The 24,048-nt window shown below is 44.9% G+C and overlaps 1 protein-coding gene across 3 annotated transcripts; it reads right to left on the bottom strand.

The window, feature by feature from the left end:
- Positions 1-13,604: 13,604 nt before the first annotated feature.
- Positions 13,605-23,841, bottom strand: GORAB (golgin, RAB6 interacting). 3 transcript variants are annotated; one of them, XM_037404578.1, is made up of 5 exons: positions 23,696-23,841; positions 22,482-22,830; positions 19,959-20,060; positions 18,012-18,152; positions 13,605-14,740 (listed from the first exon to the last, which is right to left on the bottom strand). In XM_037404578.1, the coding sequence occupies exons 1-5, from the start codon at positions 23,757-23,759 to the stop codon at positions 14,728-14,730; spliced, it is 669 nt and encodes a 222-aa protein (XP_037260475.1). In that variant the 5' UTR covers positions 23,760-23,841; the 3' UTR covers positions 13,605-14,727. The 3 variants fall into 3 exon arrangements, with proteins under 3 accessions (XP_037260475.1, XP_037260474.1, XP_037260476.1); XM_037404577.1 differs by having other exon boundaries at positions 13,605-15,379; positions 23,696-23,838; XM_037404579.1 differs by lacking the exon at positions 13,605-14,740 and having other exon boundaries at positions 18,008-18,152.
- Between the last annotated feature and the right edge of the window lie 207 nt (positions 23,842-24,048).

A 24,048-nucleotide genomic window follows, 5' to 3' on the forward strand; every position in this document is an offset into this window, starting at 1 on the left:
AGGAACCTATGCACCATTTTCCATAGCAGTTGAGGCACTACAAAGGATGTTCACACGACCAGCTTCACATCCATATTCCAGTGCTATCAGTAAAGGTTAAGCAGTTAAATACCTTTTATCTTGTCCTGAGGTGTCAGTGAAAGCCAGGCTTTCTACAGTGTCTTGAAAAATACGGCTTAACTTTGATTAAGTTCCTAAAACCTAATAGAACTTTTAGAGCTTACTTCTAATGCTGTACTAAAATGGCCATTAACATGATAGTTTTCAAATTCATCTATCTGAGCAAAAGTATTTTCAATTTCCTTGCAATGAAAACACAGGAAGAAAGTTTCAAAGCAACTCCCCCTAGGAACATCCCTATGGCTCCATTTAATTCACAATTTTAAGAAGTTTCTAAGCTTCCAAAGTATTTTTTAGTCGATGTTAACTTTAGTTTAAGGGTGTTGTTTTAAAATGAAATCTCAAAACAATTCATTAGAAAACAAAGCCAAAACGTTTGGATTTCTTTTTCTTCCCTTGCCAGAACAGTTTGTCAAGCTGATGTGAATTCACAAACATTCTCAGTCAACCGAAAGCACAATCTTTGGCAAATAAATAATTTGCCTAAAAAAAAGAAGCAATTATCCTGTTCTAAGAATAAGGATAAAATCCATCCATGATTTTAAGTGCTCACACTGAACAATGATGGAGTATTTGCCCCAATGATAGAAAAAGAGAAATAAATTTTGCTTATTACTTTACATGTATATTTATACATATCTGAAATTTATATACACGCACATACACACACGGCCCTTTCCGTCCAACATGAATGTTTTCAACACAGAAAAAGTAAAGAGAAGAGATTTAGTGCTGATTAGAACAAAAGTCGTACTGTACCTTACAGATTTCAGCATGTCTCATTAAAACCAAGCTTGAAATATACATATCCTTTAATAAATAAAGCTTAAGGTACATAAACACTGCAGCGGATATAAATTATTTTAACCAAAGTATGTAGGGAAAAAAAAAATTACTGGAACACCATGATCCAGGGCATTTTACAGTAAATTGGACTTCATCAGCGGTTTTGCATTTTTATTTGATTTTGGAGTTCCTCCACTAAAGCTGTAAGTTTTGTAGAGTTTATTTCACACCTTGTAATTTAGAACGTTACACTCCATCGAAATTCCTCTCAAAAAAAGGACCCGAGTAATTAATGTCTTTGGGCTCAACGTTCATTATATCCCACTAGTGTGAAAATTCATAAAAATAAGACATGGGATTAGGAGCTTAACAGCCTCACACATTTGCAGAGCTGCTGCATTGGCAAATATTCCTCTGCCCTTTCGGAGCAGAGCACTCTCCCGGCTGCTCTCATTTGTTTCGTTGGATCATCCGACTCATTAGAAAGTGCCTGAAAAGAAACCTCATGTCTCGTGCTCGTATGTTTTTTTTCTTGGAAGCAGATAAATAAAAGGGGTTTGGGCCATTTCTTCCCATGTTCTTCTATTTTCTTCATTTGGTGGCAGCATGTGCTTTAACTCCTCATGGAGACAATGGGAATTTTGGCCACTTGCAGCAAGGGGACTCCAGATGCCCTTGGAAAGGAAGCAGGACCTGGGTTTTGATTACTGAGAGCTGAATCGCTTCCTTTATGAAAACGCCCTGGGTTCTCCTCCCTGGTTCCAAGGAGGTGGAACAGCTCCGGGTTGAATCACAGACTCCGTTTTGCCTTCGGCGGATTCACAGATACAGCGGGTGAATTTGTGCAGTGAACAGTAACTTTGACCAGAGTTTAATTTCGGAGGGACATAAACCATTCACAAAGTTGGGCTGAATTTGACGAGCACCTTTTGCCAAAAAAACAAACAAAACCAACAAGCCTAATACAGGAGGCTCTTTTTTAAAAACTTCAAAACATTTCATTCCAAAGTGTTTTCAAAGCAAAGAGGTTGACTTCATGTAGGTGTTTCTGAAATGAGCCTTTTGGAGGTTTTATTGAAAAACCTGACTTTAGAAAAAAATGAAATTAAACTGTAAAATGGAACATTGTGTTTCAGATCAAACACCGTGTCCTAGGTTGACTCAATATTTCTGGTTTATTTTATCTTTTTTTTTTTCTTCTTCTTCTTTTTTTAAGACTGTCTTGTTTCAAAACAGAATTGCTTCATTCCCTGGTCCCCTCCCCCAGGTATCTGAATTTGACCACAGTACAAAGCATCCTTTATTCACCCAGGTCGCAGTCATTCACCCCAGGACATGGCTAGCCAGAAACCCTAAGGGAGCAGATCCACACAGCTCTCCCTGCAGCCTTGGCTACTCAATTTCCTTCCAATTTGGGCAATTCCTATCGTGCTGAAGTCCCTTCCAGATCTGAGTCACTCACTCATCACAGCTCCCTCTCTAGCCATCGGTGAGAAATTCTAGCCCAAGATCCTTAGGACAAGCCATACTCTGAACATGCTACTGGATTCCAGAGGGAACCAAGCTGTCCAGTTTGGACTGGGAGATACCTTAAGTGAGGGGATGTGAAGTCTGCAACAGATCTACTCTTGGGCAGAAGGTACTACTGGCAATGGCTGTTTTCATTACCACACGTGGCTGTGGAAAGGAGAACCTTTGTCCAAGACCGATCAGCTATTGCATCTGCCCTAGAAATTAATTTGTCAGCAACAGCTGGGAAAAGTGCATCAGCATTCAAGTACTTCTGATGTTTAAGGTCACATTCGCATTACCTTTCTGCCAGGCATTTTCTGGCTGTAAGATGGTGCGTGATCACCGATCCAAAGAAGGGCTTTTCAGGAAGTTCTCCAAAGAAGAGCATGCCAGAAAAAAGGTCCATTTTATTTTACTTTGCACATTTCTAAGCAATACAATTAATATAACTGTTTTAGCATCCTAAATGAGGTTTACACATTTTACTGCATGAACAGTGCTTCTAACTGAATGCAGTTAGTACACTCTTCAAAAAAAAACCCAAAAAAACCTGCATATCTTCTTGGAGCTTAATGAAAGAAACTCCTACCTCCAAGCGTGATCTGGAGACTGTGTGTGTGGCAGCTTCCCTCTGCTCTCCAGCCCTAAAGAGCTGTTTTGTGCTCAGAGTAAGCCACCTTCGCAGTGAAAGGGAGAGGGGATTCTAAAGAAACATCAGGGCTGCTCAGATGGGTGAAAACTGGGAGATCTCTCAGCAAAGTTATTCTTTAGTTTGATCAAAAAATCTGTCATCACATACTCTGGCTGGTGAAGAGGTGATAAAATCATTCAGCTTTAGGACACGGTGCAGTGCTCTCAAATTTAAATCAGATGGAAGGAGAGACAACTCGTTTGCAAAAGTAGTTAGGCTCTCCGCAAGGATTATGACTCTTACCATTTTCTTATAGTTGCATATTGAGCACGGTTCAGAGTTCCCGTATAGCAGTAAACCACCACCACACTTCTCTCATGATCTTATCTTGCATCATAGCTCTGTCCCTTCATGAGGACAACAACCACAAAACAACCTGGTGCTGTTATCCATGTGAGCATGCAGCGATCCAGTGCTTTGCTTGCTCTGAAGATATCTACATGAGTTGACGCACAAGCATGAAGATGAGTCACAGATGGCTCTATTACTGCTGGAAACTCAGTGTAGATCTGAGCAAATTTTGGATGCTTCCCACCATGCATACTTCACTCCCTGTCTCACTGCAGAGCCTGCTGTGCAAATGCTTTAAAGGGTAACGCAGAGAAAGGGCTGTGCTTTGGGAAGAGGAAAAACCAATCTCCTCAAACACAGTTAATGGGGCAAGAAAGCCCAGGTTTAAATTGCAGCAGTGGAGTTTCCAGTTAGACCTCAGGGTAAACTTCTGCTGCGGAGAGACAGATTCTTCATCGCTGCAGGGTGCAGAAACTATTGGACAGTTAACTGTCAGGACAGACGGGGAGGACTTGGATGATGCTATGTGCTAGAGGATGTCTTGGGGTCCTTTCCAGTTCTATCATTCCAGGAGGTCACCCCACTTGCACCTTAATCTTGCTTGGAAGGTGCACCTAAAAAGACAGTCTACAGGTCAAGTCCACACACAGCAGCTACTGAAGCAGCAATTATAAGAAATAACACTAATACAACCTTCCAGCAGGAGCAGAGCACACGTTTCTTCAGGGACACATCCCCACGAGCATCAAACATACCTGCACAGTTAAGCAGCACCGAGACAGAAAGTTTTGCTTGAGGGTACTCAGGACTGGATTACAACTGCTGTGACCCCATGCAGCAAAACACTGATGCAGTGTATACCGCTCTGCCTAGTCAAATTTATCCTCTGAATTGTTATGGGGTAACTTTAGTCCAACAGAATTCATGCCAGACGGGGTATCGTATGTCTTCCTGCAGCCAATGTAAAACGTGAAGCCAATATAAACACTATATAGCATGTTCTAGCTAATTCAACACAAAGCAACAGTGTGCACACACCTGATCTGGATCGTATTTGTCCTGCCAGGTGATTTTGCAATACACGGACTGAGTGTTAATGATGTGGAATCCTAGCCCCATCTATTGCCCTGACAAGCCCTCATCTAGTGTTTCCTGCTTAAAAAAAAAGCCTCACGTCAGTTCAAGCTCACGTGCAGCATTCAGTGAACCTAATACCATCCTGATGAGTTATTCACAATGAGTTTTCCCACTCTCAAGCAATCAGGCCTACAAACAGCCTGTAGGGAAAGGGATTTACGCCTCTTAGTAGAGATGCAGGAAGGAACATTGATGTGCAGTGCCACTACAGAAAACTGCCCAGCAGAAGAGTCCCAGCCACCAGCTCTGAGCAGCGTGTGAGACAAGCAGCCCTTGATCTGCTCTTGCCAATAGAGCCTACTCATAGCCAAGTGTCCAGACTGGTGAAGGTGTAATTTGAGGCAGGACCCCACTAAACTTGAGGCTCTACATTATCCACCACACAAATCCAGCACACCTGTGCCCAAGGCTAGGCTCTAGCAGGGCTTTCTCTGTAGACACCACACATGTCCCATCAGCTCCACCGACCACCTCGCAGTGATTCTGCCCAGCTAGGGCTCAACATGCAGGAGGTACCAAGGCACTCCTGTCCTCCAAATCTATGCTCTTGTGTCCTCTGAGAGCATTTTACCTCCCTCTCCAACCTGTTCCTCCAACCCTACAAGCCAATTGTCCTTGGCCTTCACCCACCTCTCCGCTGTGCCCCGATTCTTCAAAGCCTAAAACTTTGGGCTGAATACTAGAGACTGTCATCACGCCTCTTGGCTTTGAGAGCAAGGAAAGGTCTAGACATGCCACAGCTCTATCTCCTGAAGGCAGCGCAGCTATCGGGTGAGGGCTTGGACTAAGCTTGGCTAAGTTTCTACAGCAGGAAAGTGGCAGTGGCATGCTAACCCCCCCTTACACAGAAACATATCCCAAATGCATCGTTGTAAATGCCTAGGACTTGCTCAAAAAAGGAGAAGCCTCTCATTTCAGGGTTAGCTGGTTATTTCTGCCACAGCAACTCCTGTGTCAGCACCTGCAAGTATTTAAAATTTTCAGGCTTTCTTGTATTTGTTGTTACCTGCCTTCTGGTTTTGGAGCCCGTATGTTAGATGGTGCTGAGTTTTCAAGCTTTTCTCCATGGGCATGAGGCCACCAGCTGACCCACGGTGTGCACAGCCAGCCAAAGCTCTGTGGAGGTGGGATGCGAGCAGACAGGGCATGGGGATAAAGCTCTAGAAGGAAGAGGGAAGATCTGGCTGCAGGAGGTTTAAAATGACCCTGAGAAAATCTCTAAATTGAAAGTTTGGTAATACTGAAGGGGTGGAGAGGAAGGAAAAAATTTAGAGAAGAGGAGGAGGACTTCTCAGCGTTGCTTTATGTTAATGATAGCAATGCTGTGTCTAAACTGACCCCCTGCCCCCTCTGAACACAGAATGGCTGCAGAGGTGATACCCAAGCAGACATGTGTGGCAGGTTTCCCTCTGGGCTTTGCCAGTGCCTGTCTCAGCACCGGTTGTAAGAAGCAACCCCACTATCCCGAAGATAAGAAGGCACAATTTTAGCAGAGAAGCCTGGGGAGGAATTGTCACTGCATCTTCTTTAAGGACGTAAGCCTGGCAGGATGTTTAGCATCTTTTCTGTCTGATGACTACAACAGCTGGGAAGAGCAAAGAGAAGAAACCCAAAGAATCGTCAGCTGTTCTTTAGGTCCAAAGCAGAAGTGGGAATCTTCAGAGCCAAGAAGGACCAGGAAACAAAAGCTCTGAATTCGATTAGTTGTGTACCAGTCGGTCCTGTAAGAGAAGGCAAGTTCCTACCTTGCATGGATTCCCTGTGCTCTGGTGTGCAGCTGAGCCCCTGCCGTCACAGGGTGGATGTTTTAGTGCCTGGCTCTTTTTAACTGGCACATGTTAAGAGCTTTGAATTAACAGGTGCATAAAAACTGTCAAAAAACACTTAGCTCTCAAGACAGTCTGTCGGTAGTATTAAAAATATGGTTTTATGTAACCACATTCTCTCAACACTTGCTGGGTATTACGGCATGGGAAAGTCACTCGCCCTTTCCAAACGAAAGCAGCGATGTTTAACTCTCCTGCAGAAGAAGAAAAAAAGAAAGAAAATGAGAAAGGCTACAGTTCCTCTGATCTTGCCAGGGAATTGCTCCTGTTTTCCACCCTAAAGGTAGCTTTCTTCCAGCAAAACAGGACCTGCCTAAAGCTCCAGACTAAGCGACAAGCAGCCCAGTGGGTCAAAAGGCCAGTGTCTTGTAGCCTTACTGAGCTGGAAGTGAGGGATTTTTGACAACTGAATGGGAAGATGTCTCACTTGCTGACTGAGGAGGCGATATTTACTGTAAGCGTGGTCTGTGGAAAAAAAACCCAGAGCTTAACAGAGGTTTAGAGCTAGAAAAAAAAGCTATTTGTGCCCATGTTTCTAAACCAAGAGCTTTAGAAAGTTTTACTTCTCTTTCTCCCCTCAGTCATGTGCCCCAAACATCTGGGATCCCAGAAAAGAAAAGCATCAGGTTTCCAGAGTGGAGAGAGTGGTAAGACACAGGTCCAGGAGAATTTTTAAAACTCTCGGAAAGCATTTCTGAAATCAGTTCCCTTTTAAATATGTAGCAAATACATTAAAGTGGGCTTTGGATTAAAGTTTTACTGCCTCTTGATAAAAGCCATTCGCACCTTTGATGTGTTTGTGGATGGCAGCCATCCCAAATGCCTTCCCCAGACCTCACCCCCATCAGGAAGTCTCCCTCCAGCTCTCTCCAGGAGTGCCCAGATGGGTTATCATCTGTCACCTCTCCAGAGGTGACCAACTCAAAACAGCCACCTCTGGGGTCACAGACACGGTAGGTGAAAGCAAAGATTTCTGAGTGCAGGTGTTTAGAATGTCATGGTGAACGTGGATAACCCCAAAGCCTGGGAGAAGTGAGAAGAACAGCAGGGAGCTGGCCTTCTGAAACAGGCTGTGAGGTTAATCCTACTAGGTTTTAATTCTGTGAATCAAAGCACTCCAGTACCACCCTGTGCTCACCTACCTTCTGCTCAGCCTGGTGGCTCTCAGGAGCCCCGGTTATTTGCGTAGCCTAGAGGACAGATGGGTCCATGAAGTTTCTTGACAGCTGCTGGAAGGAGGAAGGGAAGGTGGTTGAATGAGAGAAAAAGAAAACGTATTAGTGGCTTGGGAGGGTTTGAGTAATGAATACCTCCAGTGCCACAGGCTGTTGGGTCAGAGGAGATGGACTAGGCTTCGAAAAGCAAATTGTGATTTCTCCCTGAGAAAAGCAGATACAGCTTTGGGGTTGGCAAGGCCAGAAGGGCCCATCATGACTATCCAAGTGCAACTGCCAGGCCAAAGGAAGTATTTTCCGAGAGCTTCTCAGGTTCTGCCAGCGAGAGCGTCACCCCCAAGAGACTCACAGAGGGACTGTCACTGACAATACCAGATATGCTGAGCAAGTCCAGGAGCGGGAGCCTGCCTGCTTGGCAGTGCTGGTTTCCTGCAGAACTGGTTAATGTCAATGAGACTGATGAACACTCCACAGTAGTCAGAGGATGCAGTGGGATGTCATGGAGAAAAGTCCATTGCTAAATATTTTGATTTGAGGAATACAGAAAAGAAAACAATTGGTATTTTAGCAGACGGGGGGGGTGGGGGGAGAGATCTGGAAGCAAGAAGAAAACCCTGCAGAGAACCAGGCATGACTTTTTACAACAGCTGCAAGATGTTCTTCTTGGAGGATCGGAGAAGCATGTTAGAAAAGTGCTGGAATGGTCCTGGTTCTTTATGAGCACATCCTCATGCCAAATAGTGTCATCTTCTCTGCCATGAAGCTAACCACCGAAACATGGGACCAGCTGCAGCTCACACGATAGCAAAGCCAGAGACACAACTTCTGGGACACCACTGGCACTACAGACAATGAAATATGCACAATCAGCAACAACAGTCATCACCTAAACAGCTACAGAACTACTCAAAATACGGTGCAGGGTTTCGGGTGATATTCAGAAACGGAATCCAGATCTGAATTGGGAAAATTTGAAGAAGATGATGTCTGAATTGGATTAACCTCTCCCTGGGACAGAAAATCTGTCTACCCTGGAATGGCAGAAGTGCCTCAAGCCTGCAAAGACACAGCGTTTCACTCTACCTAGCTCCTGTGGCAAAGGCAGTGAGCATACTGAGCACACATTTCAGCACAGGCTCACAGCACGAGTCTCCAGTGAGTTTATAGTTTGTTGCCCAAACTAACAATCTGAGGGACAGTCCATTTGTGACTCTTCAGCCATACCATACACCATCAACAAACACTTCTGGTGGGGTACCCTTGCTGGGCTGATGCCTCATGACCTCCTAAGTCTGTGGTAGTGCAAAGTGTTGTTCTTCCACATGGAGAAAGGAAAGAAGCAAGATAACCTGGCTTGCTGAGACACCATCTGCAGGATACCTAGCTCCATCCTTTACTGAAAGTCATACCAACAGCAAATTGCTGTTATCTGCTGCCTAGGAATGACTCCCAGGGCTCTTCATCCCTTCAGCTTTCCTGGGGACACAGTGGTCCACAGCCATGTGGAGGCAACAGTCAAGAAGGTCAGCAGCCCTTTAGCTACACAACCTTCTATTTCTGGAATATTGTTGCTGCTGGACCTTATGACTGCAGTGCAGCGAGGGCCTCACAGCACATCAATTGCTAGTGAGATGCCTTATGACGTTGCTAAGCTTAAAGTTCATGGAGTGACTGTCCTTTGTTCTACTACCTCCTTTACTGGCCCTTTGCAGGAGGAAGCTGTGTATGTGGAATAACTCCATGGGGTCTCCTTTAGGACTTTTAGGTACTAATGCAGAAGCAACATGAAGTCAGCAATTAAGCATTTGGAGCTGCTCCTGATGTGTGTCAGTGAGACCTTGACTGCTGCTGTTCCATGATAAACCCATCGCAGTACTTGTTTAAGAGTTCCCAAGCCACAGAGAGTTCAGATCAATGCCTTCCCAACAAATAAGCAGACTGAGATCTTGGGCTCAAGTTGGAATGCCCAGAAACCAGAAAAAAGACCCATTACTACACACCGCAGAAAAAGTCAGAGAGACATTTGAAGGGGCAGATTCAGCACTGATAACAAGAGGAGCACACCAGATGATCATATGTTCAGATAGATCATCAGCACCACCAGCTCCTTCAGAGAAAAGCAAGAAACCTTGCATGGGGAAAGTCGGAGGGCTGTCATTCAGGGATTTATGTATGGCCCATGTTTCACTTTTATTACCCGCAAAGCAATTAAGGTTGGTTTGGGTGTTCTTGTCGTACTCAGCTCCAGCTCTTGAAACCAGAGTCAGGGAGGGCCACGGCTTCGGCCCATGCACGGCCTGGGTGAGCAGCGATGCTGCTCCTTCATTCAGCCACCTTGCCACATCCTCCCCCATTCTGCAAAATGCAAGAGACTGAAGAGGTGTCCCTAGCACTGCAGCTTTCACACTGGATGATTTATATCCACTTCAATGACATCACAAGGCACAAAATGGGTTCTTCCAGCTCTTGGGCTTTCATTCTTTGCTGTGAGGAACCTCCCAGGTTTTCTCTTACGGCCTGCTGAAACGCATCCCAGCACTCCACCAGAGAACTGGGCTTGCAGGGCACCATGTCCCATCTCAATTAGCCAGCAGTCTCCAGAAAATAACACAGCCCTGGAAAAGAGAGTCATGCGTTCGCTACCCAGCTCTAGAGTACAAACACAGCGCCTGGCCTCCCCCCATGCTTTCCAGTCCCAGATATCACATCGAACGGCATCCCTGCTGCTGCTAGACTTTCTGCACTCATGCCACCACCCACCACTGTCCATTCAATAGGACACTGTCCCCATCCTCTGAAGGATGGTGTGGCATCGGATGCTGAGACTGTCAGATCTCTGCCACATGAGGGCTGCTTTACTTAGTGCGTAAGAGCGATTTCTCCCAGTTCTCACCCCTCGCACACATGTGCCAGGTGTGAAAACCAGTTCAGACATTAAAACCCTCTGCTCAGCTCTAGCAGTGTGGAAAAATAAAATCACTGGCTGATCAGCCAAACAAGCAGGTGGGAGTGGTATGGACAGAGGCAGGAGAGACAAGGTACTAAACCTGCCCAGTGCTCCCAAGCGCCTCATTATACTGATTTATGTTAAGCTAATTGAGAAAATGACTCTAACTACACAATCCAGGCCCTAATTCAGAAAGGCCCAAGCTTTTTAGTGTCTCTACCTGCATCTGAAAAGGCATGATTTAAACCCTGTAACTAACAGGCTGCCAAAGGCAAGGATTTGAAGGATCTGATGTCCTATCATGCCGAGGGGGTAAGGCTTGGCTAACTTCTCTCGTTACTTGGTCTTTCCCCACTGACATACGAGTTTGCTGCTGGGACATAAATCAGGGGAAATGATGAAGGAAACCAGTCTTGTGCCCCATCAAAGGAGCCAACACTCGCTTTAATAGGACCATGCAGACAAGCCTAAATAGGGCACTTAACAAGCATGTGGTTTCTATAATACCAGCCCACATCTCTACACCCTGTTCGTGTTGCCACTGGCAAACCCCTTTGTCCCTTGCACACCACACCTGCTTGTAGCCACAGAATTAGAAAAGCGATCATGATACTCCACCAACACCATTTCTGGGTTGGATCAGGTCTGCAGAAAAATTAGCTCTTGGTAGTGCTCAGAAACTGCATGAACTCTTACACACAGCCATGGCACGCACAAGAGTAAAGCACAGAGACCCACGACACTGTGTCCACACAGAATCACACAGAAGTACCAAACTCAGTCCAGGTCCCACAGATGCTCAAAGATCCTACATGAGGGGCACCTGCTAAAATACCAGGCCTCAGGCTGGGACAAACCATACCACAGGGGTTTTGATCCTAATTTGAACCTTGACAAAAGGGTGTTAGCAACAGAAAGCCTATAGACCCTACTGTCCTAAGCAGAAAGCACAGAACTGAGGGAATCCCAGCATGGGAGGCAATTCAGTAGCGCTCTGCCTCTTTTCTTTGGCTCCAGAAATTCCCCAGAATGGGATAACTGTTCCATGAGCAATCCTTTCTAGCACGTTCGTAATACAGCTGGTCAGGAAACGCAGTACCCCCAACCACTAGGTCAGTCCCTACATTTTACTCTTCCTAGTTTTTCCTCATTTGGTTTAGATGGGATACAGGCTCAAAGGGAAGACTCCACTGCATCGCAGAAGGCATTAGGAATGGCTGATAGAGAACTTGAGCCTCTCCCCAGACAGTTACCCTAAGCTGAAACCTCTTGAGAGCCCAACTTCATCTGGCTGGATATACAATCAGATTGGGGATTGTCCAAGTGTTTTACACCACGCATTAGACATCCATGGGAACCCCAGGCAGAGCCATGAGCATCTGTGCTCATTTAAACATTTCTTGACAGAGGAGGGAGTGTTAATCCCAACATCCTGGCCAAACTGCAACATAGGCAATTATATTGTGCTTTGTAACATTCTCACAGTGGCATACATCGGTGTTTTCCACTTCATGGTACCGCTACAACGGTACCACGGTGGCCCAACACAGAAATGGCTACATTGCCATGGGAGAACACAAGTCCCCTGCGTTGAGCCCCACAGCGTTACTGTCGGATCTCCTGCGTTGCTCTGTTCTCCTTGCCGTGGGTGTTCAACCCCAGCACGCTTCACGTCCAGACTTCTACCTCTACCTGCAAGAGGCCCTCACTTAAAAATCTGCCTGGCATTTCTGACCAGCACACATGTTGTTACAATTACGACTGGACTGCTTGGCTCCGGCATAGGGGGAACGTTAAACCAGCACACTGGCACCCATCAAAACATTTGCGAACTTCCAAAGTGGAACTGACACCATGGTAGTGGTTTATATCACACGTCAGAGAAAGGCTTCATAACTCAGATCAAACAATTTAACTCTTGAACTCCCTGTCTAAAGAGAGCGACCAAATGCTGGGCTGCCTATTGTTATTTCATACGGCTGTTTCATGTGGCTTCCAGCCAGTTCACTTCTTTTTGCAAGCTCAGAAGTTAAAGACAGATAGAACTGGCCAGAACTTCAATGAGGGACTTGTAAGAGAACAGAAACTGCTGAGTCTAACAACAGCATCTTCCCTGCTAGGCAGAAACAGCACCAGCACTATCAGGATGACGAGAATTTTTCAGCTTTTCTGTAATTTTGTTGAATAAAAAACTTACTCCCTTCTAGGAAACTCATATTCTTAAGTAGCTGTCAAAAAGATCTTTGGACTTGTAATTTTTTTTCCTTTTTTGGTTTGAGGAGTTCAAACAATAATCTTGTGACAACAAGGTGCAATCAGTAGGACTATTTTAACCACATTTTAGCCTACTGGAGAACCACAAATTATATGCAAAATGGTATGCATGTGCTTCCTGTAAATACCATTACAATTCAACTCTTCTGTCAGATGCTCTTCTCTATGTCCCCTGATGAGCTGAATACAACTGTAATGAGGAACAGACCTACCCACTAGGACTTAGAATCTCTCGAGGAGCAACTGGGGACAGCTGCAGAGGATGGAAACAAGAATGGTATAATTAAATTATTATTGCACTTACTGGTATCCAGTTTTGAAAACAATAATCAGGTTGCTACAAGCTGTTCTGCAACTGCAGACAGAGCAAAGGAAGTCAGTCACAAATTTTCTCACAATACAATCAAATCTTCAGCTTTTAGGCCAAGTCTCCCAGCAAAGTAACAGGGCACGCAGTGTATCAGCAGCAACAGGGCAATGCTTCATACATATCTCAAATGTTACTTTGGAGTTTCCTAACTTTGATCAGCCCTGATTATGAGCGGCTTCTCTAGGAAACAGATTGATCCCTCTTTCTCCTCTGTATGGGAGGCACCAGTAGAGATTTTCCACTGCTGCCTTGGGCCACAGTTGGTTGAAGAGACTCCTGCCAAGCTGTATGAAGCAAAGACATGGCAGGTTACGTTTTCATGTTTCGGAACAGCCTTTTTCAAGGTTTTACTTTCACACAGAGGCAAACTGCCAAAGGATGTATCTGATTCTGTCATTTATCACCTCCTGTGGAAAAACAGTCTTGGATATGTGTATTGGTATCAGATATCACAACTGAAAGCAAACACACTGCGTAGAAGATGCACTGATTTATTAATAGAATAAAAATGTAGTGATACGTTTTTCCACTATTAAAGCCATAGAGACAATCAGTGTCCCATTTATATACTTGATGGCATCACTCAGTAACTCATTCATAAACTTCGACTGACACATTCAGGTCAGGTATTACTGAAACCATTTCCACAACGAAAGCAGCCTTCCTCTTACAAAGCGGGTAACTATGAGTGCAGTCCCCACAGTCTGCAGCTGCACTAGGTCTATGGGAGGTTTTTCTATGTCCTCTATTTTAATGCCTGAGACTTTCTCCACCTGGAATAGCTTTTTAAAGCCTTTCAACAGCAACAGAGCAAACCAGCTGAGCTTCTTGTGGGGTGCAAACCTGCTCCTCAGGCAAGAAAATTAATTGAATATTATACAAACCCAGGCTCATTTCCAATATACTGTGGGGATTTATCCATTACAAGACCCCTGGCTAATTATTGGAACTTTGAGGCAACTAGGACAGAGAAAAATGTTTGTACTAGAACAGCTTTAATTGTAACATACTCTTTTAGTGTGTTTCTACTTCTACATCATACATTCTCCAATGTCTTAAACTGTATGTAACCCATCATTTTTGTTAAATCATAGCTGGTGTGATTTCATAGACAATAATGTTATCGATATATAGTTTTGTGTGATCTAGCGTTACCTGAAAGAAATAAGCAAAGTGATAAATAGGAAATATTACAACTGACTTTGCAAGTTGCTTCAACACAAGAACTTCCTTTAAATCAGGTACAGGCAGGAGTATCAGCTACGAAGACAATCAAAGCAAGCCCCTGGGTTTCTCAGGATTAAAAACCGTTGAAAACTAATCCCTTATGGATATAAAGGAAGACAAACATCCTATCGCAGTTGTCAGGGGACAGAATGTGTTCAGAGGCAGACTAAGTTGTGATGTTTTCTCCTGTAGATGTGTCTCTCTTGCACACCGCTTGGAACAGGTATCTGTGATACTGATACACGAAAGCCTTTGGAAAAACCCTACTGTTCACTCCCAAGTATCCTGTTTCAGGAAGGTACAAAGCCCCGTGAAGAGCTGGGCATTAGAACATGAACTTAAACCAGAATGATGATGACAGATGGTAAACCCTAAATGGGAGTCCTGTGGAAAAAAAAAAAGCACCTTTAAAATTTGGAAACAATATTAAAGGAACAGAGAAATGAAGTGCATATTACTGGCACTGCAGAAGCCGAGATATAACATGTAGCACACAAGCCCACAGAGGGCTTGTGTTATCCATAACCAAATGCCTTATTTGAATATAGTAGTCATGTAGCAGAACAAGCCGGGGAGTTTCCTGGAGTCACATTTACTGCTTGAGTTTGGCTGTCCATATTGGTGAGGGATTTGGTACCAGAGTTTTGAGACTGAACCAACTGTTCAGAAATAGCAGGAGAAACAACAGCATGGTTACCATGCTCACTCTTGCGCACTGTAACACTAGGAGTGGGGTTTTCCTTAGCTGTCCCAGCGTGACTGTGTGACTGGCTGGCTTGTCTCCCTGCTTCTGCCTCCTGCTGCTGCAGCATCCGCTCCACCTCTATCTCAAGTTCCAGATTTTCCTCATCTGCCTCCACTTCCAGCTGCTGCATTAACTCCTCCAGCTTCCTGGCCTTGCGGAGTTCATTCTGCTGTATGATCGTGCACAGGTGCTCCGTGAGGTGCTCCTTAATCTCCGTCTTGTGTTGGAGGTCCAGCTTCGCTGCCACATACTCCGACTCAGCCTTATCATATCGCTTCCTGCAAAATCATCATTATTTCTAGTGGGTTAAATCTCAAAGCACTTTACAATCTGACACATGGAGAGATACTTTAAGCATCCCTGAAACGCAACGTGCTCTGCAATGCATTATGCCAGTTATTCATGACACACCGCTACATTAGTAAGAGGGAAGAAAATAAGTGTGAATTGATCAAATCATCTCCTCTCGACACACTAGCCTCCACTGCTGCCATATTCCGAGAGTTAATTTGCTCATCTGAAATCTACAGATTGAATCACGAACAAGCATTTTGACTGTCTGTTTTAAGAGATGCATCTCTAGCAGCAGAAAGCAACCATCAGAAACTGTAGTGATTTCAGGCTTCTAATGAACACCCATCTAGTGAAATGAAACACTGCAAAACAGTTTTGTTTTTCCTAATCCAACCTTCCACCCAACAGCTACAGATGCTACAAGGGTGCTATACACATTTACATTCGGATCTGGTCTAGAAGCATACTCTTCCGGCCACCCATATATATGTTCAGAAAATCACGAGCAGCACAGATTGAGACAGCATATGACATCAATAGTGATCACAACTTTTGCGTGGCAACAGATGTAAAATTTTATTGTAAGCATCTCCCCAACACACACCTCCTGCCAATCTGCACTTCCTGTCATGACAAATATAGCAAAAAGGAAATATTCCAAATATTTATTGAGGTTAACCCACCCAGGATATCTAGCACTTAAATGCTGCTGTCCACATTAGTGATGCATCTTCTGCTACATTCAGTGAATCTGTACAATAACTCTGATTTAATTAATAGAAAGATAGATGCAATCTTGTTCATCAGGAAAGGGAACATGCAAAAGCTTTTGCAGAATGACTACACAATATTCCTTACAGAGCATTCATAAAACTAATTATTAGTAAGGTGATTGAATAAAGAATCCAGCTTTTTTATAAAACCAGATTCAAATATCTGGTTAATCAAAGCAACAGAAAGATAGAAGAGGTCCTTTGCTTAGGGAAAGAGGAGGAAATTAAGACATAGAAAAGCCTTTGCGAATATGTTCTTTTATATAATAATCACAAAACTTTGACCCAGCTGTAAAGGCTATGTCTGCAGTGGACAAAAGATGCCCACTTTTCCCTCACAAGAAAGTCAAGATTACCCTGGATCAGGTATCTGAAGTGGAAAAACTAATGCTATGCTGGAAATGTCTGCATAGTTAAATCTTTGGCCTGAATTCACGCATATTCTTCACATCATATTTACAAAAATTCCATTTTACAGCAATTGTCAAATGTCCCTATGTAGGTGCTCAGGACTATTTAATATTGCACTTTTTGACCCACTGAAATTACTTGCGTTTTAGCCCTAAAATATAAGGCAAGAACTAAAAAATTGCTTAAAAAGTCACCACTTAAAAGTAAATCAGCTTTGGCTCATAATGCATAAAAACTGCAACACTGAAAGTACCTAACGTGCATTTCCAAATCTCTCCCTCGCAAAAACAAAGACTTACTAAATTCATGAAAGTCAATAAGTATTTCGTAAAGTTTATCCCCTTCATCCTACCAGCATCCTCTTTTGCTATGCTCATTAAAAACTGCTTTTCAAGTGTCAGAGCTGCTTGTGCTACCTGCTCTTTTGCCATTAAGTATTTCAAATAGACATAGTATTCCAAAATTTTGGTAAGGAAATTTCCAGGAGCATTTGACGGTTTTAGAAACCAGACTTAAACCTAAAATACAATGAAATCTTTTTCCTCATGAAGATATGAAATTCTGTATTCATACGCACCCAGCTACTGAAACTACATTTAATCTTGGATATTTCAAATTATAATTACACAAAAGAATTCCTTATTTTTTAGCTACCACTGCTATTTTTTTAAAGACTAATTACCATGTTTATGGGCCTGTGGTCAACATATACCAGAAGTCATAAGGAGAAATACACGTTTAACACATTGAATAGTGAAAAAAAAAAACCGCAACTGAACGTTTCCATTTTATTAAAAGGCTGCATAAACATGCTGATGTTTATCTACTGATGTTGTGGTTTACCCACAACTAATAGGGTGTTCCGATTAATTTCTTGCATTTAAGGAACTCATCAGAACCAGAGTGATTAAAGGCACATTGTGAGGGGTGAAAGCTTGCTTTTTCCTTCAATTTTTGGTCCCAGTTCCAAAAGCACTTCAGCAGTGTTATATGTTTTAAGCTTAATTGGTCCCATTGATTCCAACAGGACCAAAGCTGTCATCAACAAGCAAGTTTCCCTGAAAAGGACTTTAATTTTAAGACTTTAAAAAAAAAACTCCTTCCCCCTGAGAAGACATAAACAACCTTGAAACAATAAAGCAGGGCTTATGGACAACTGCACAGTTAAAGCAGCAAGTACGTCTCCTGACAGTACGAAGCTGGAAAGCAGAGTCTGCAGTCAGAAAACCTATTTCAGTTTCCAGATTTCGAGGAAAAAATTAGGAAATAAACCCACACTTTGACCTCAAGATTTGAAAGCCCCCCAGACTGTGACCACTTTAACTACACATTAGTACGATGACATAACTCCATTACTGGGTCAGTGACAGGAAAGAGCATTTTGTCCCCCCACTCGGGCAGGGCTATTCCCTCCTCCCTGGCTGTCACTTACCGGGCATAGGAGTAGTCCAAACTGGCCTGATCAATGCGGTTCCGCAGGATGCCAATGTCAGCAGATACCATGTCATCCAGAGCTTGTAATTCCTTCTGAATCCTTTTTAGTTTCACTGTTTCAGCTTGAGTTCTTTTGGATCTGCAAAAGGAAGATGCATTTATTATTTTTTTTTCTTTTCAAGCCTCTCTTCTTGACATAATGGGCCCCATTTCGTTTGCAGAGCAACTTCTTTAAGAGCTATTCAGAAGGTTTCTCCTTTATGGTTTAAGACTTTTGATCTTTTTTAATATCCACAGGGATCTAAAATGCCTGCTATTAGAGGACTACAGCAAAATTACGTAATGACTATAATCAAAGTGCCTAAAATGGATTGTGTTTCTTCACTGTGGAAACACACAAGAAGCTGCTGTATCGAAGTAGTTCTCAGTGTAAGGAAACAGGAAATGGCTTGGGGGGAGCGAGAGGGGGAAGGGTATTTAGCCCTGCAAATATCCCCTTTCAAAGAAGCCCAGTTAGTAGGGGCCAAAAAGTCACCTAACCTAAGCTTGATTTCCATTTTGTAAAATTATTCCCAAAAGGCCTAGCCAAATCCCAATGAAGTCAATGGAAAGTTTTACATCAAACACAAAGGATTTCAATCAAGCCTTATGTAACCTTTTTCAACTCAGCCTATTCATTCCTAAGTTGTGAAAACTAAATGTTGCTAAGGGCAGCAAGCTTTGATGGATTTGATTCCCAAGCAAGCTAAGTAACTTCCAACAGGCTTTTACACCAGGTCACCTCACTGTCGTTCATCACCACCAGCAAAACCATGCTTTCCAGGCACTGCTTTACACCCCAAAGCAGGGACTGGAAAGCAAGACTAGATGTGTAAGCAGTGACACCATCTCTCGTTAGACCAGCTGACGAAGGTGGAGAGAAACAGACATCCTGCAGTATTGTTCAGAGCCTGAAGAAGGCATTTGAATGTCAGACATAACTCCCCAGCTATCACCTGCCAAGTCCTCCTCTCTCTTCTCACGCTCTGCCTCCAGAAGGGAGAACCCAGCCTGGTGGTCAAACCCATGTTTGCTGTCCTACAGTGACTCAGACCAAACATACTTGTGTTTTATTTCTGCCTGGCAAAGGAAAGGAAAACGTTCAGAACCTCAAAGAGAATCTTCTGCACAGTATCTGCGGAACACATGGCTATGTTCACCTCTGCTACTCAAGAGCTTTGATGGGCAGAACATAATATATGTCTGAGAGCACGGCAAGCCTGAAAGCTTCACATGTCCTTCTTTGATCCAGTGTTATCAGCTGCTCCAATATCACTCTTTACAAACCTTGCCTTCCCTGTAATCTTACATTATCTCGGTGGTCAACACTGTACAACGCCTTAAAGTCTGGTCACCTGAAGAGCAAGGGTTAACAACTGTAATGACGTGAATTTTTGTAATTTCTAATCAGCCAGTGGTAAAACAGTACCTTCTTAAACAAAGTTGATTGTCCTTTCTTTTCAACACTTTTCACTTCCTAATAAGCAAGAATCAAAAACCCAAACAGAAATAGCTAGAGTTTCCCTTCATAGGTTAGGAATCAAATAAACTGCCCTTAAATGCAGTGAAAACAAATCAAGAACAGAACAGGGATGAACATCTGAACACCCCAACTTCCAAACATGCCCTTGGTAACAGGCACAAGGACTTCAGCTAATTCTCAAATTGTGTAATAACTTTTCCATCTGCGTACAGAGCTGCAGCTTTGGAAGTGTGAAAAGCTTAGTCACAACCTCCTTGCCAGCACTTGTCATCAAAGGGAAATGTCGATCACAGCTGCTCACTTGTGAAGCAGTACATACAGAGCACAGTGAGGAGGAAAAAGAGATTTAAATAGAAGATACGCATCTGGTTGCACATGAAAAGCAACCCCTTCCTCAGCCCATGCTGCAGCATAGCCCCTTACCTCTCAGCAATAGCTTTGGCCAGAAGTGCCTTCTTGCGTTTATTCTTCTCTTCTATGAGCCGCTGCTCTTGTTGTAGGATTTCCCATCGTGATTTTTCCTGCCTGCTCATTGACAAGAAGATCAAAATTAATAGAAAGTTCATTTCTCTCCCTGTTCCCCAAATGACACAAATATTCACCATCATATTTCCTGGAGCAAACTTTAAAAATGTCAAAGAAACAATAAACAGGTTTTGGTTCTGAGGAAAGAAGAATCATCTGCAAGAATGTCTGCAAGAAGTCATTCAGACCAATAAAACATTTCCAGATGAAATCTGCTGATCAGAACAAAAATCTTCACAAGCAAGCAAGCTGCTGGTTAATTCAGCTTTGCTGGAAGAAAGAGCATACAGCACTTTTTCAGAAATGGATGGAATTTTTCATTTAAAGGATGTGCTTCCCTACTAGGTAGAAGCAGTTTCAGGTTTCTAACTGGCTGCTACAAGTTGCCATCTGTTAGCCTGCCAGCACAGCCTCTTTTTTTGGAAATGTTTTTTCCACAAAACAGAACCTTTCACAGGTCTGCTTGACAATACAGCCCTCAAATAATTAAACTGATAGAAATGAAAGGCTGGTAAAAGTTACAATGAGAATGAGCAACAAGGAAGAACAAGAATTCACTGCTGCCACCAGAGAAAGAGTTCTATAGATTCAATTTCCCAGGCTACATCTACTAAGAGATACAATCAGCCCCAGTGGATGGGAGGCAAGGTCTCAGGTTAGAGGGAACAACCTGCATCAACACAACTGGGCAGGATTAAAGATAAACAAAAAATGCTTTGCCACTTTTCCACCCTGTTCTGTTCTTCATGCCCTCTCTCAAGAAGTTTCAGCTTAAAAATACCCAAGTAACTCAGCTATGTTAATCCTAACACCCATTTGTGCACGAGTATCTCTTCAGACTTCTCCTCATCACTCTATCCCTAAAACTTTATATAGAGAAATATTTTTAATAAGATTCAAATTCAGGTGCACAGGCTGAGATGAATTCAGCAGATTCAGGGGGTGGCTGTTGCAGCTAAATGTCATTTGCTCCCCACAGAGTGAAAAACTCCCCTGCAAAGCTTTAGCTACCTCATTGCCAAATAGCGCCTGCATTTTTCACCACTAGGAAGGAGCTGAACAGCCAGTACTACTGGTGAGCTGCACCCACACAAGAAACTTGGCACTGCTCTTCAAAGTGCTGCTATTTTGGTGAAGGGACGGCTATTTGCAGGTAGGTGATCCCAGCCAGGAGCCAGGCAGGTAAATGGCAGGCAGCGTGGCCAGCAGCTGCAGCCTTTCAAAGCTCGTCTCTGCAAAACACAGCTTCCTGGATCCTTTTGAGTTTCAAATTTGAGAGAAGCCACACGCTGCTTCTCCACACAAGTGCTGCTGAATGCCATAGTCCTGCCTCTCCAGCAGGAAGCATCTTCAGCCCCCTGTGAGACCCTACCGACAGATCTGACAGAGATAGGGTCTGGCACACCATACTCGGAAAGCTGCTGATCCCTGGTTTGGGGAAATACAAATGATGCATGGAAGTTTGGTGGCCAGGTAGCATTTGTTGGTTATTTTAGGCTGAGAAGTTTGGACCTGCATAGGAACTCAAGGCTGCAGCAGTGTTGTTAAAGTGTTTTAAAAATAAACAATATGCCCTAGAAAAAGAATTCGTTCTTTTGCCCCTCACTTTCGCTTTGCCCGCTAAGGAAAAAAGGAAAATTAGCACTCAGATACAGACAGGAAAACAAACACGAAGGGGTAAAGCCAAGTTAATTTGTCATATTGGAAATGCCTGCCCCCTCTAGCATTTAGACAGCAGCTTCCTTTTACAGGCTATCTCAGTTCTGGATGATGAACCAAGTAACTGCCACATGCAGTTAGACTCTCAGAGCGCCACGTTCAGTACTTACTTTCCCCCTCTCACATGCGTCAGTTTGATGCTTCTGAGGGAGACAGGCACCCCACTGTGGGCTGACGCACAGGGTGAGAGCCTTGAGATTGGTCTCATCTTGAATGATAAAAGCTAGAGAACTGCTTAAACCTGAAATTTTACCTCCTTACCAACACTGTTGGCTTTAACAAATCTGCAGCAATACTGTAAAGGGGAACACAAAGTTACACAAATCACAGCATATCTACTCCTAGAAGGACTTTCTGTTGTGGCTGCTGGCTGGTCTACACAGCATGAGGGTGAGATTAAGTCTTCATAAACCATGAAGACAGTCCTACATCTTGGGTGCTTTATGGTGTACAGTCCCACTGCCATAGGAGATTATCTGAAGACAGCACAGCACATATCTGCATGGATTACACTACAGAATTTAGTCCTGAATCAGGCTGAACCCAACTAGAGATGAAAAACAAAGGTTCAACACAGAGGAAGCAAACGTGATCTCTCAAACCTTCCAATTAGATACAGAAAAGCTCACTTTACTTCACAACAAAAGAATGAATCCATACAGAACAATAAAACCCATCCCCTGATTTTACCAACTTACTAACAATTCCACTTTCTTTTTCTCCACTTTGGAGTTTGGCTTTGCAGGGTGGGTCTGGGCACTGTCACTGCCATTACCGGGATCTACCAGCGTTACTTCCTTCTGCTGGTCTCGGTTGTCACTTTGCCTTTGATCTCCTGCTGAAGGAGGGTGAGGTGGTGGCGCAGGCTGCTGAGGATGACCAGGCTTCTGTTTTGGTACAGAAAGCAACTGCTCCGGAGGAACAGAGGCTGCTCCACCCTGCAGTCCCAGCTTCTGACATTGCTGCTGGAGGGCTTTTACTCGTTGCAGTTGCTGCCGACTCTTATTCACAGTGTGGGGGCGATGCTGCTGCTCTGAGGGGTCATACAAGTCTATCAATGGATGAGAGGAAGAAACAGGATTAAAACCACATCTTGAGATCAACGACAGACTCTGTGAATTATCTTTTCTGGGCAAGCAAACTGGTGCAAAACCAACACAAGGGGAAGACGTGCCAAGGTGTCAAGGGAAGGCAACATGGGGGAAAAACCCAGGAACCCGGATGTGTTTTGCCAGCCTAAGAATCCGGAGTTTTAAAGGATCTGAGCATCCGAAATGAGGAGAGGGAGGAATAGGGGGCCTGGAGTGGCGAAACTACAGGCGAAACCACAGGTAGGAGTGAGGCAACTTTCAGTGGAATAATGGGGATTTAGGGCTACAAAAGGGTTTCAAGCATGCTGGTAGGCAAACTGGGGATTTATAAAAGTGAAAACCAGGGAAGAACAAGGTGACAGATGGGCAGAGAGGCCAGGCACGGGAGTGAGGTAGTGGACAGACCGATGTGGATGCAGGACGAGGGGCTGGGGAGTCTGGAAATGGGACTGCGAGGTTGTGGGTGGCGAGCCCGAGGGGCCGGACGGGAGGCTGAGGGGAGCGGTGAGAGACGGGGCCTGGACGAGGGTCTGGCTGGGGGAACGAGGGGCTGCCTGGAGAAGCCGAGGCGCTTGGCGGGGGGATGGCCTGGATTAGCTGGGAGGATGCCGGAGGTGGGGATGCAGGGGGCCGGGGCACCCGGGGGGGGTCTGGGGGCACCGAGAGGAGGGGGGGGAGCTGGGGGCACCGGGGGGGCCGATACGGTGCCGAGGGCCCCAAGGCTCCTCCGCGCCGCTCCTGGCCCCGCTGCGCCCCCTCCCCACCCCGCTCACCGGGGTGGGCGCCGCGGCCGGCCCGGCCCCCAGTCCCGAGCCCCGGCCGTACCTGAGCGCTGGCCCCGCAGGCGCCGCAGCTCCTCCTGCGAGAAGCCGGCCCAGGCCTCGGCCATGGCGCTTCCTCCTTCCGCTGACGGGGCGCGGCGGCAGGCAGGGCCCGCGGCTGCCCCGCCACCGCCGCCCGCTCCCCGCAGGCGAACGCCGCGGCCAGCCCCGGCCGGCAGCGCCGCGGGGCCTCACGCCGCCACGGCAACGCGGCGGGGCGGGGAAGATGGCGGCCCGAGGAGGCGGGGAGGCTTAGGCCGCGGGTGAGCAGCCACCTCGGGGAGGGTCGCTGGGCTGCGGGGGTGACAGGGGCCTCAGCCCGCTCCCAGCAGCCGCCTCCCGGGGGGCGGCGGGTCC

This window comes from Falco rusticolus, chromosome 11, assembly GCF_015220075.1.
Source record: "Falco rusticolus isolate bFalRus1 chromosome 11, bFalRus1.pri, whole genome shotgun sequence".
Lineage (NCBI taxonomy): Eukaryota > Metazoa > Chordata > Aves > Falconiformes > Falconidae > Falco > Falco rusticolus.

Bases quoted from the DNA above. Each gene is read 5' to 3' on its own strand.
- GORAB (XM_037404577.1), bottom strand. From the start codon at position 23,759: ATGGCCGAGGCCTGGGCCGGCTTCTCGCAGGAGGAGCTGCGGCGCCTG. The intron at 20,061-22,481 runs GTTAGTAAGTTG...GTCAATGAGCAG, and splicing joins GAGAAAAAGAAAGTGGAATT to GCAGGAAAAATCACGATGGG. The intron at 15,380-18,011 runs GTAAGTGACAGC...ATGATTTTGCAG, and splicing joins TTGGACTACTCCTATGCCCG to GAAGCGATATGATAAGGCTG.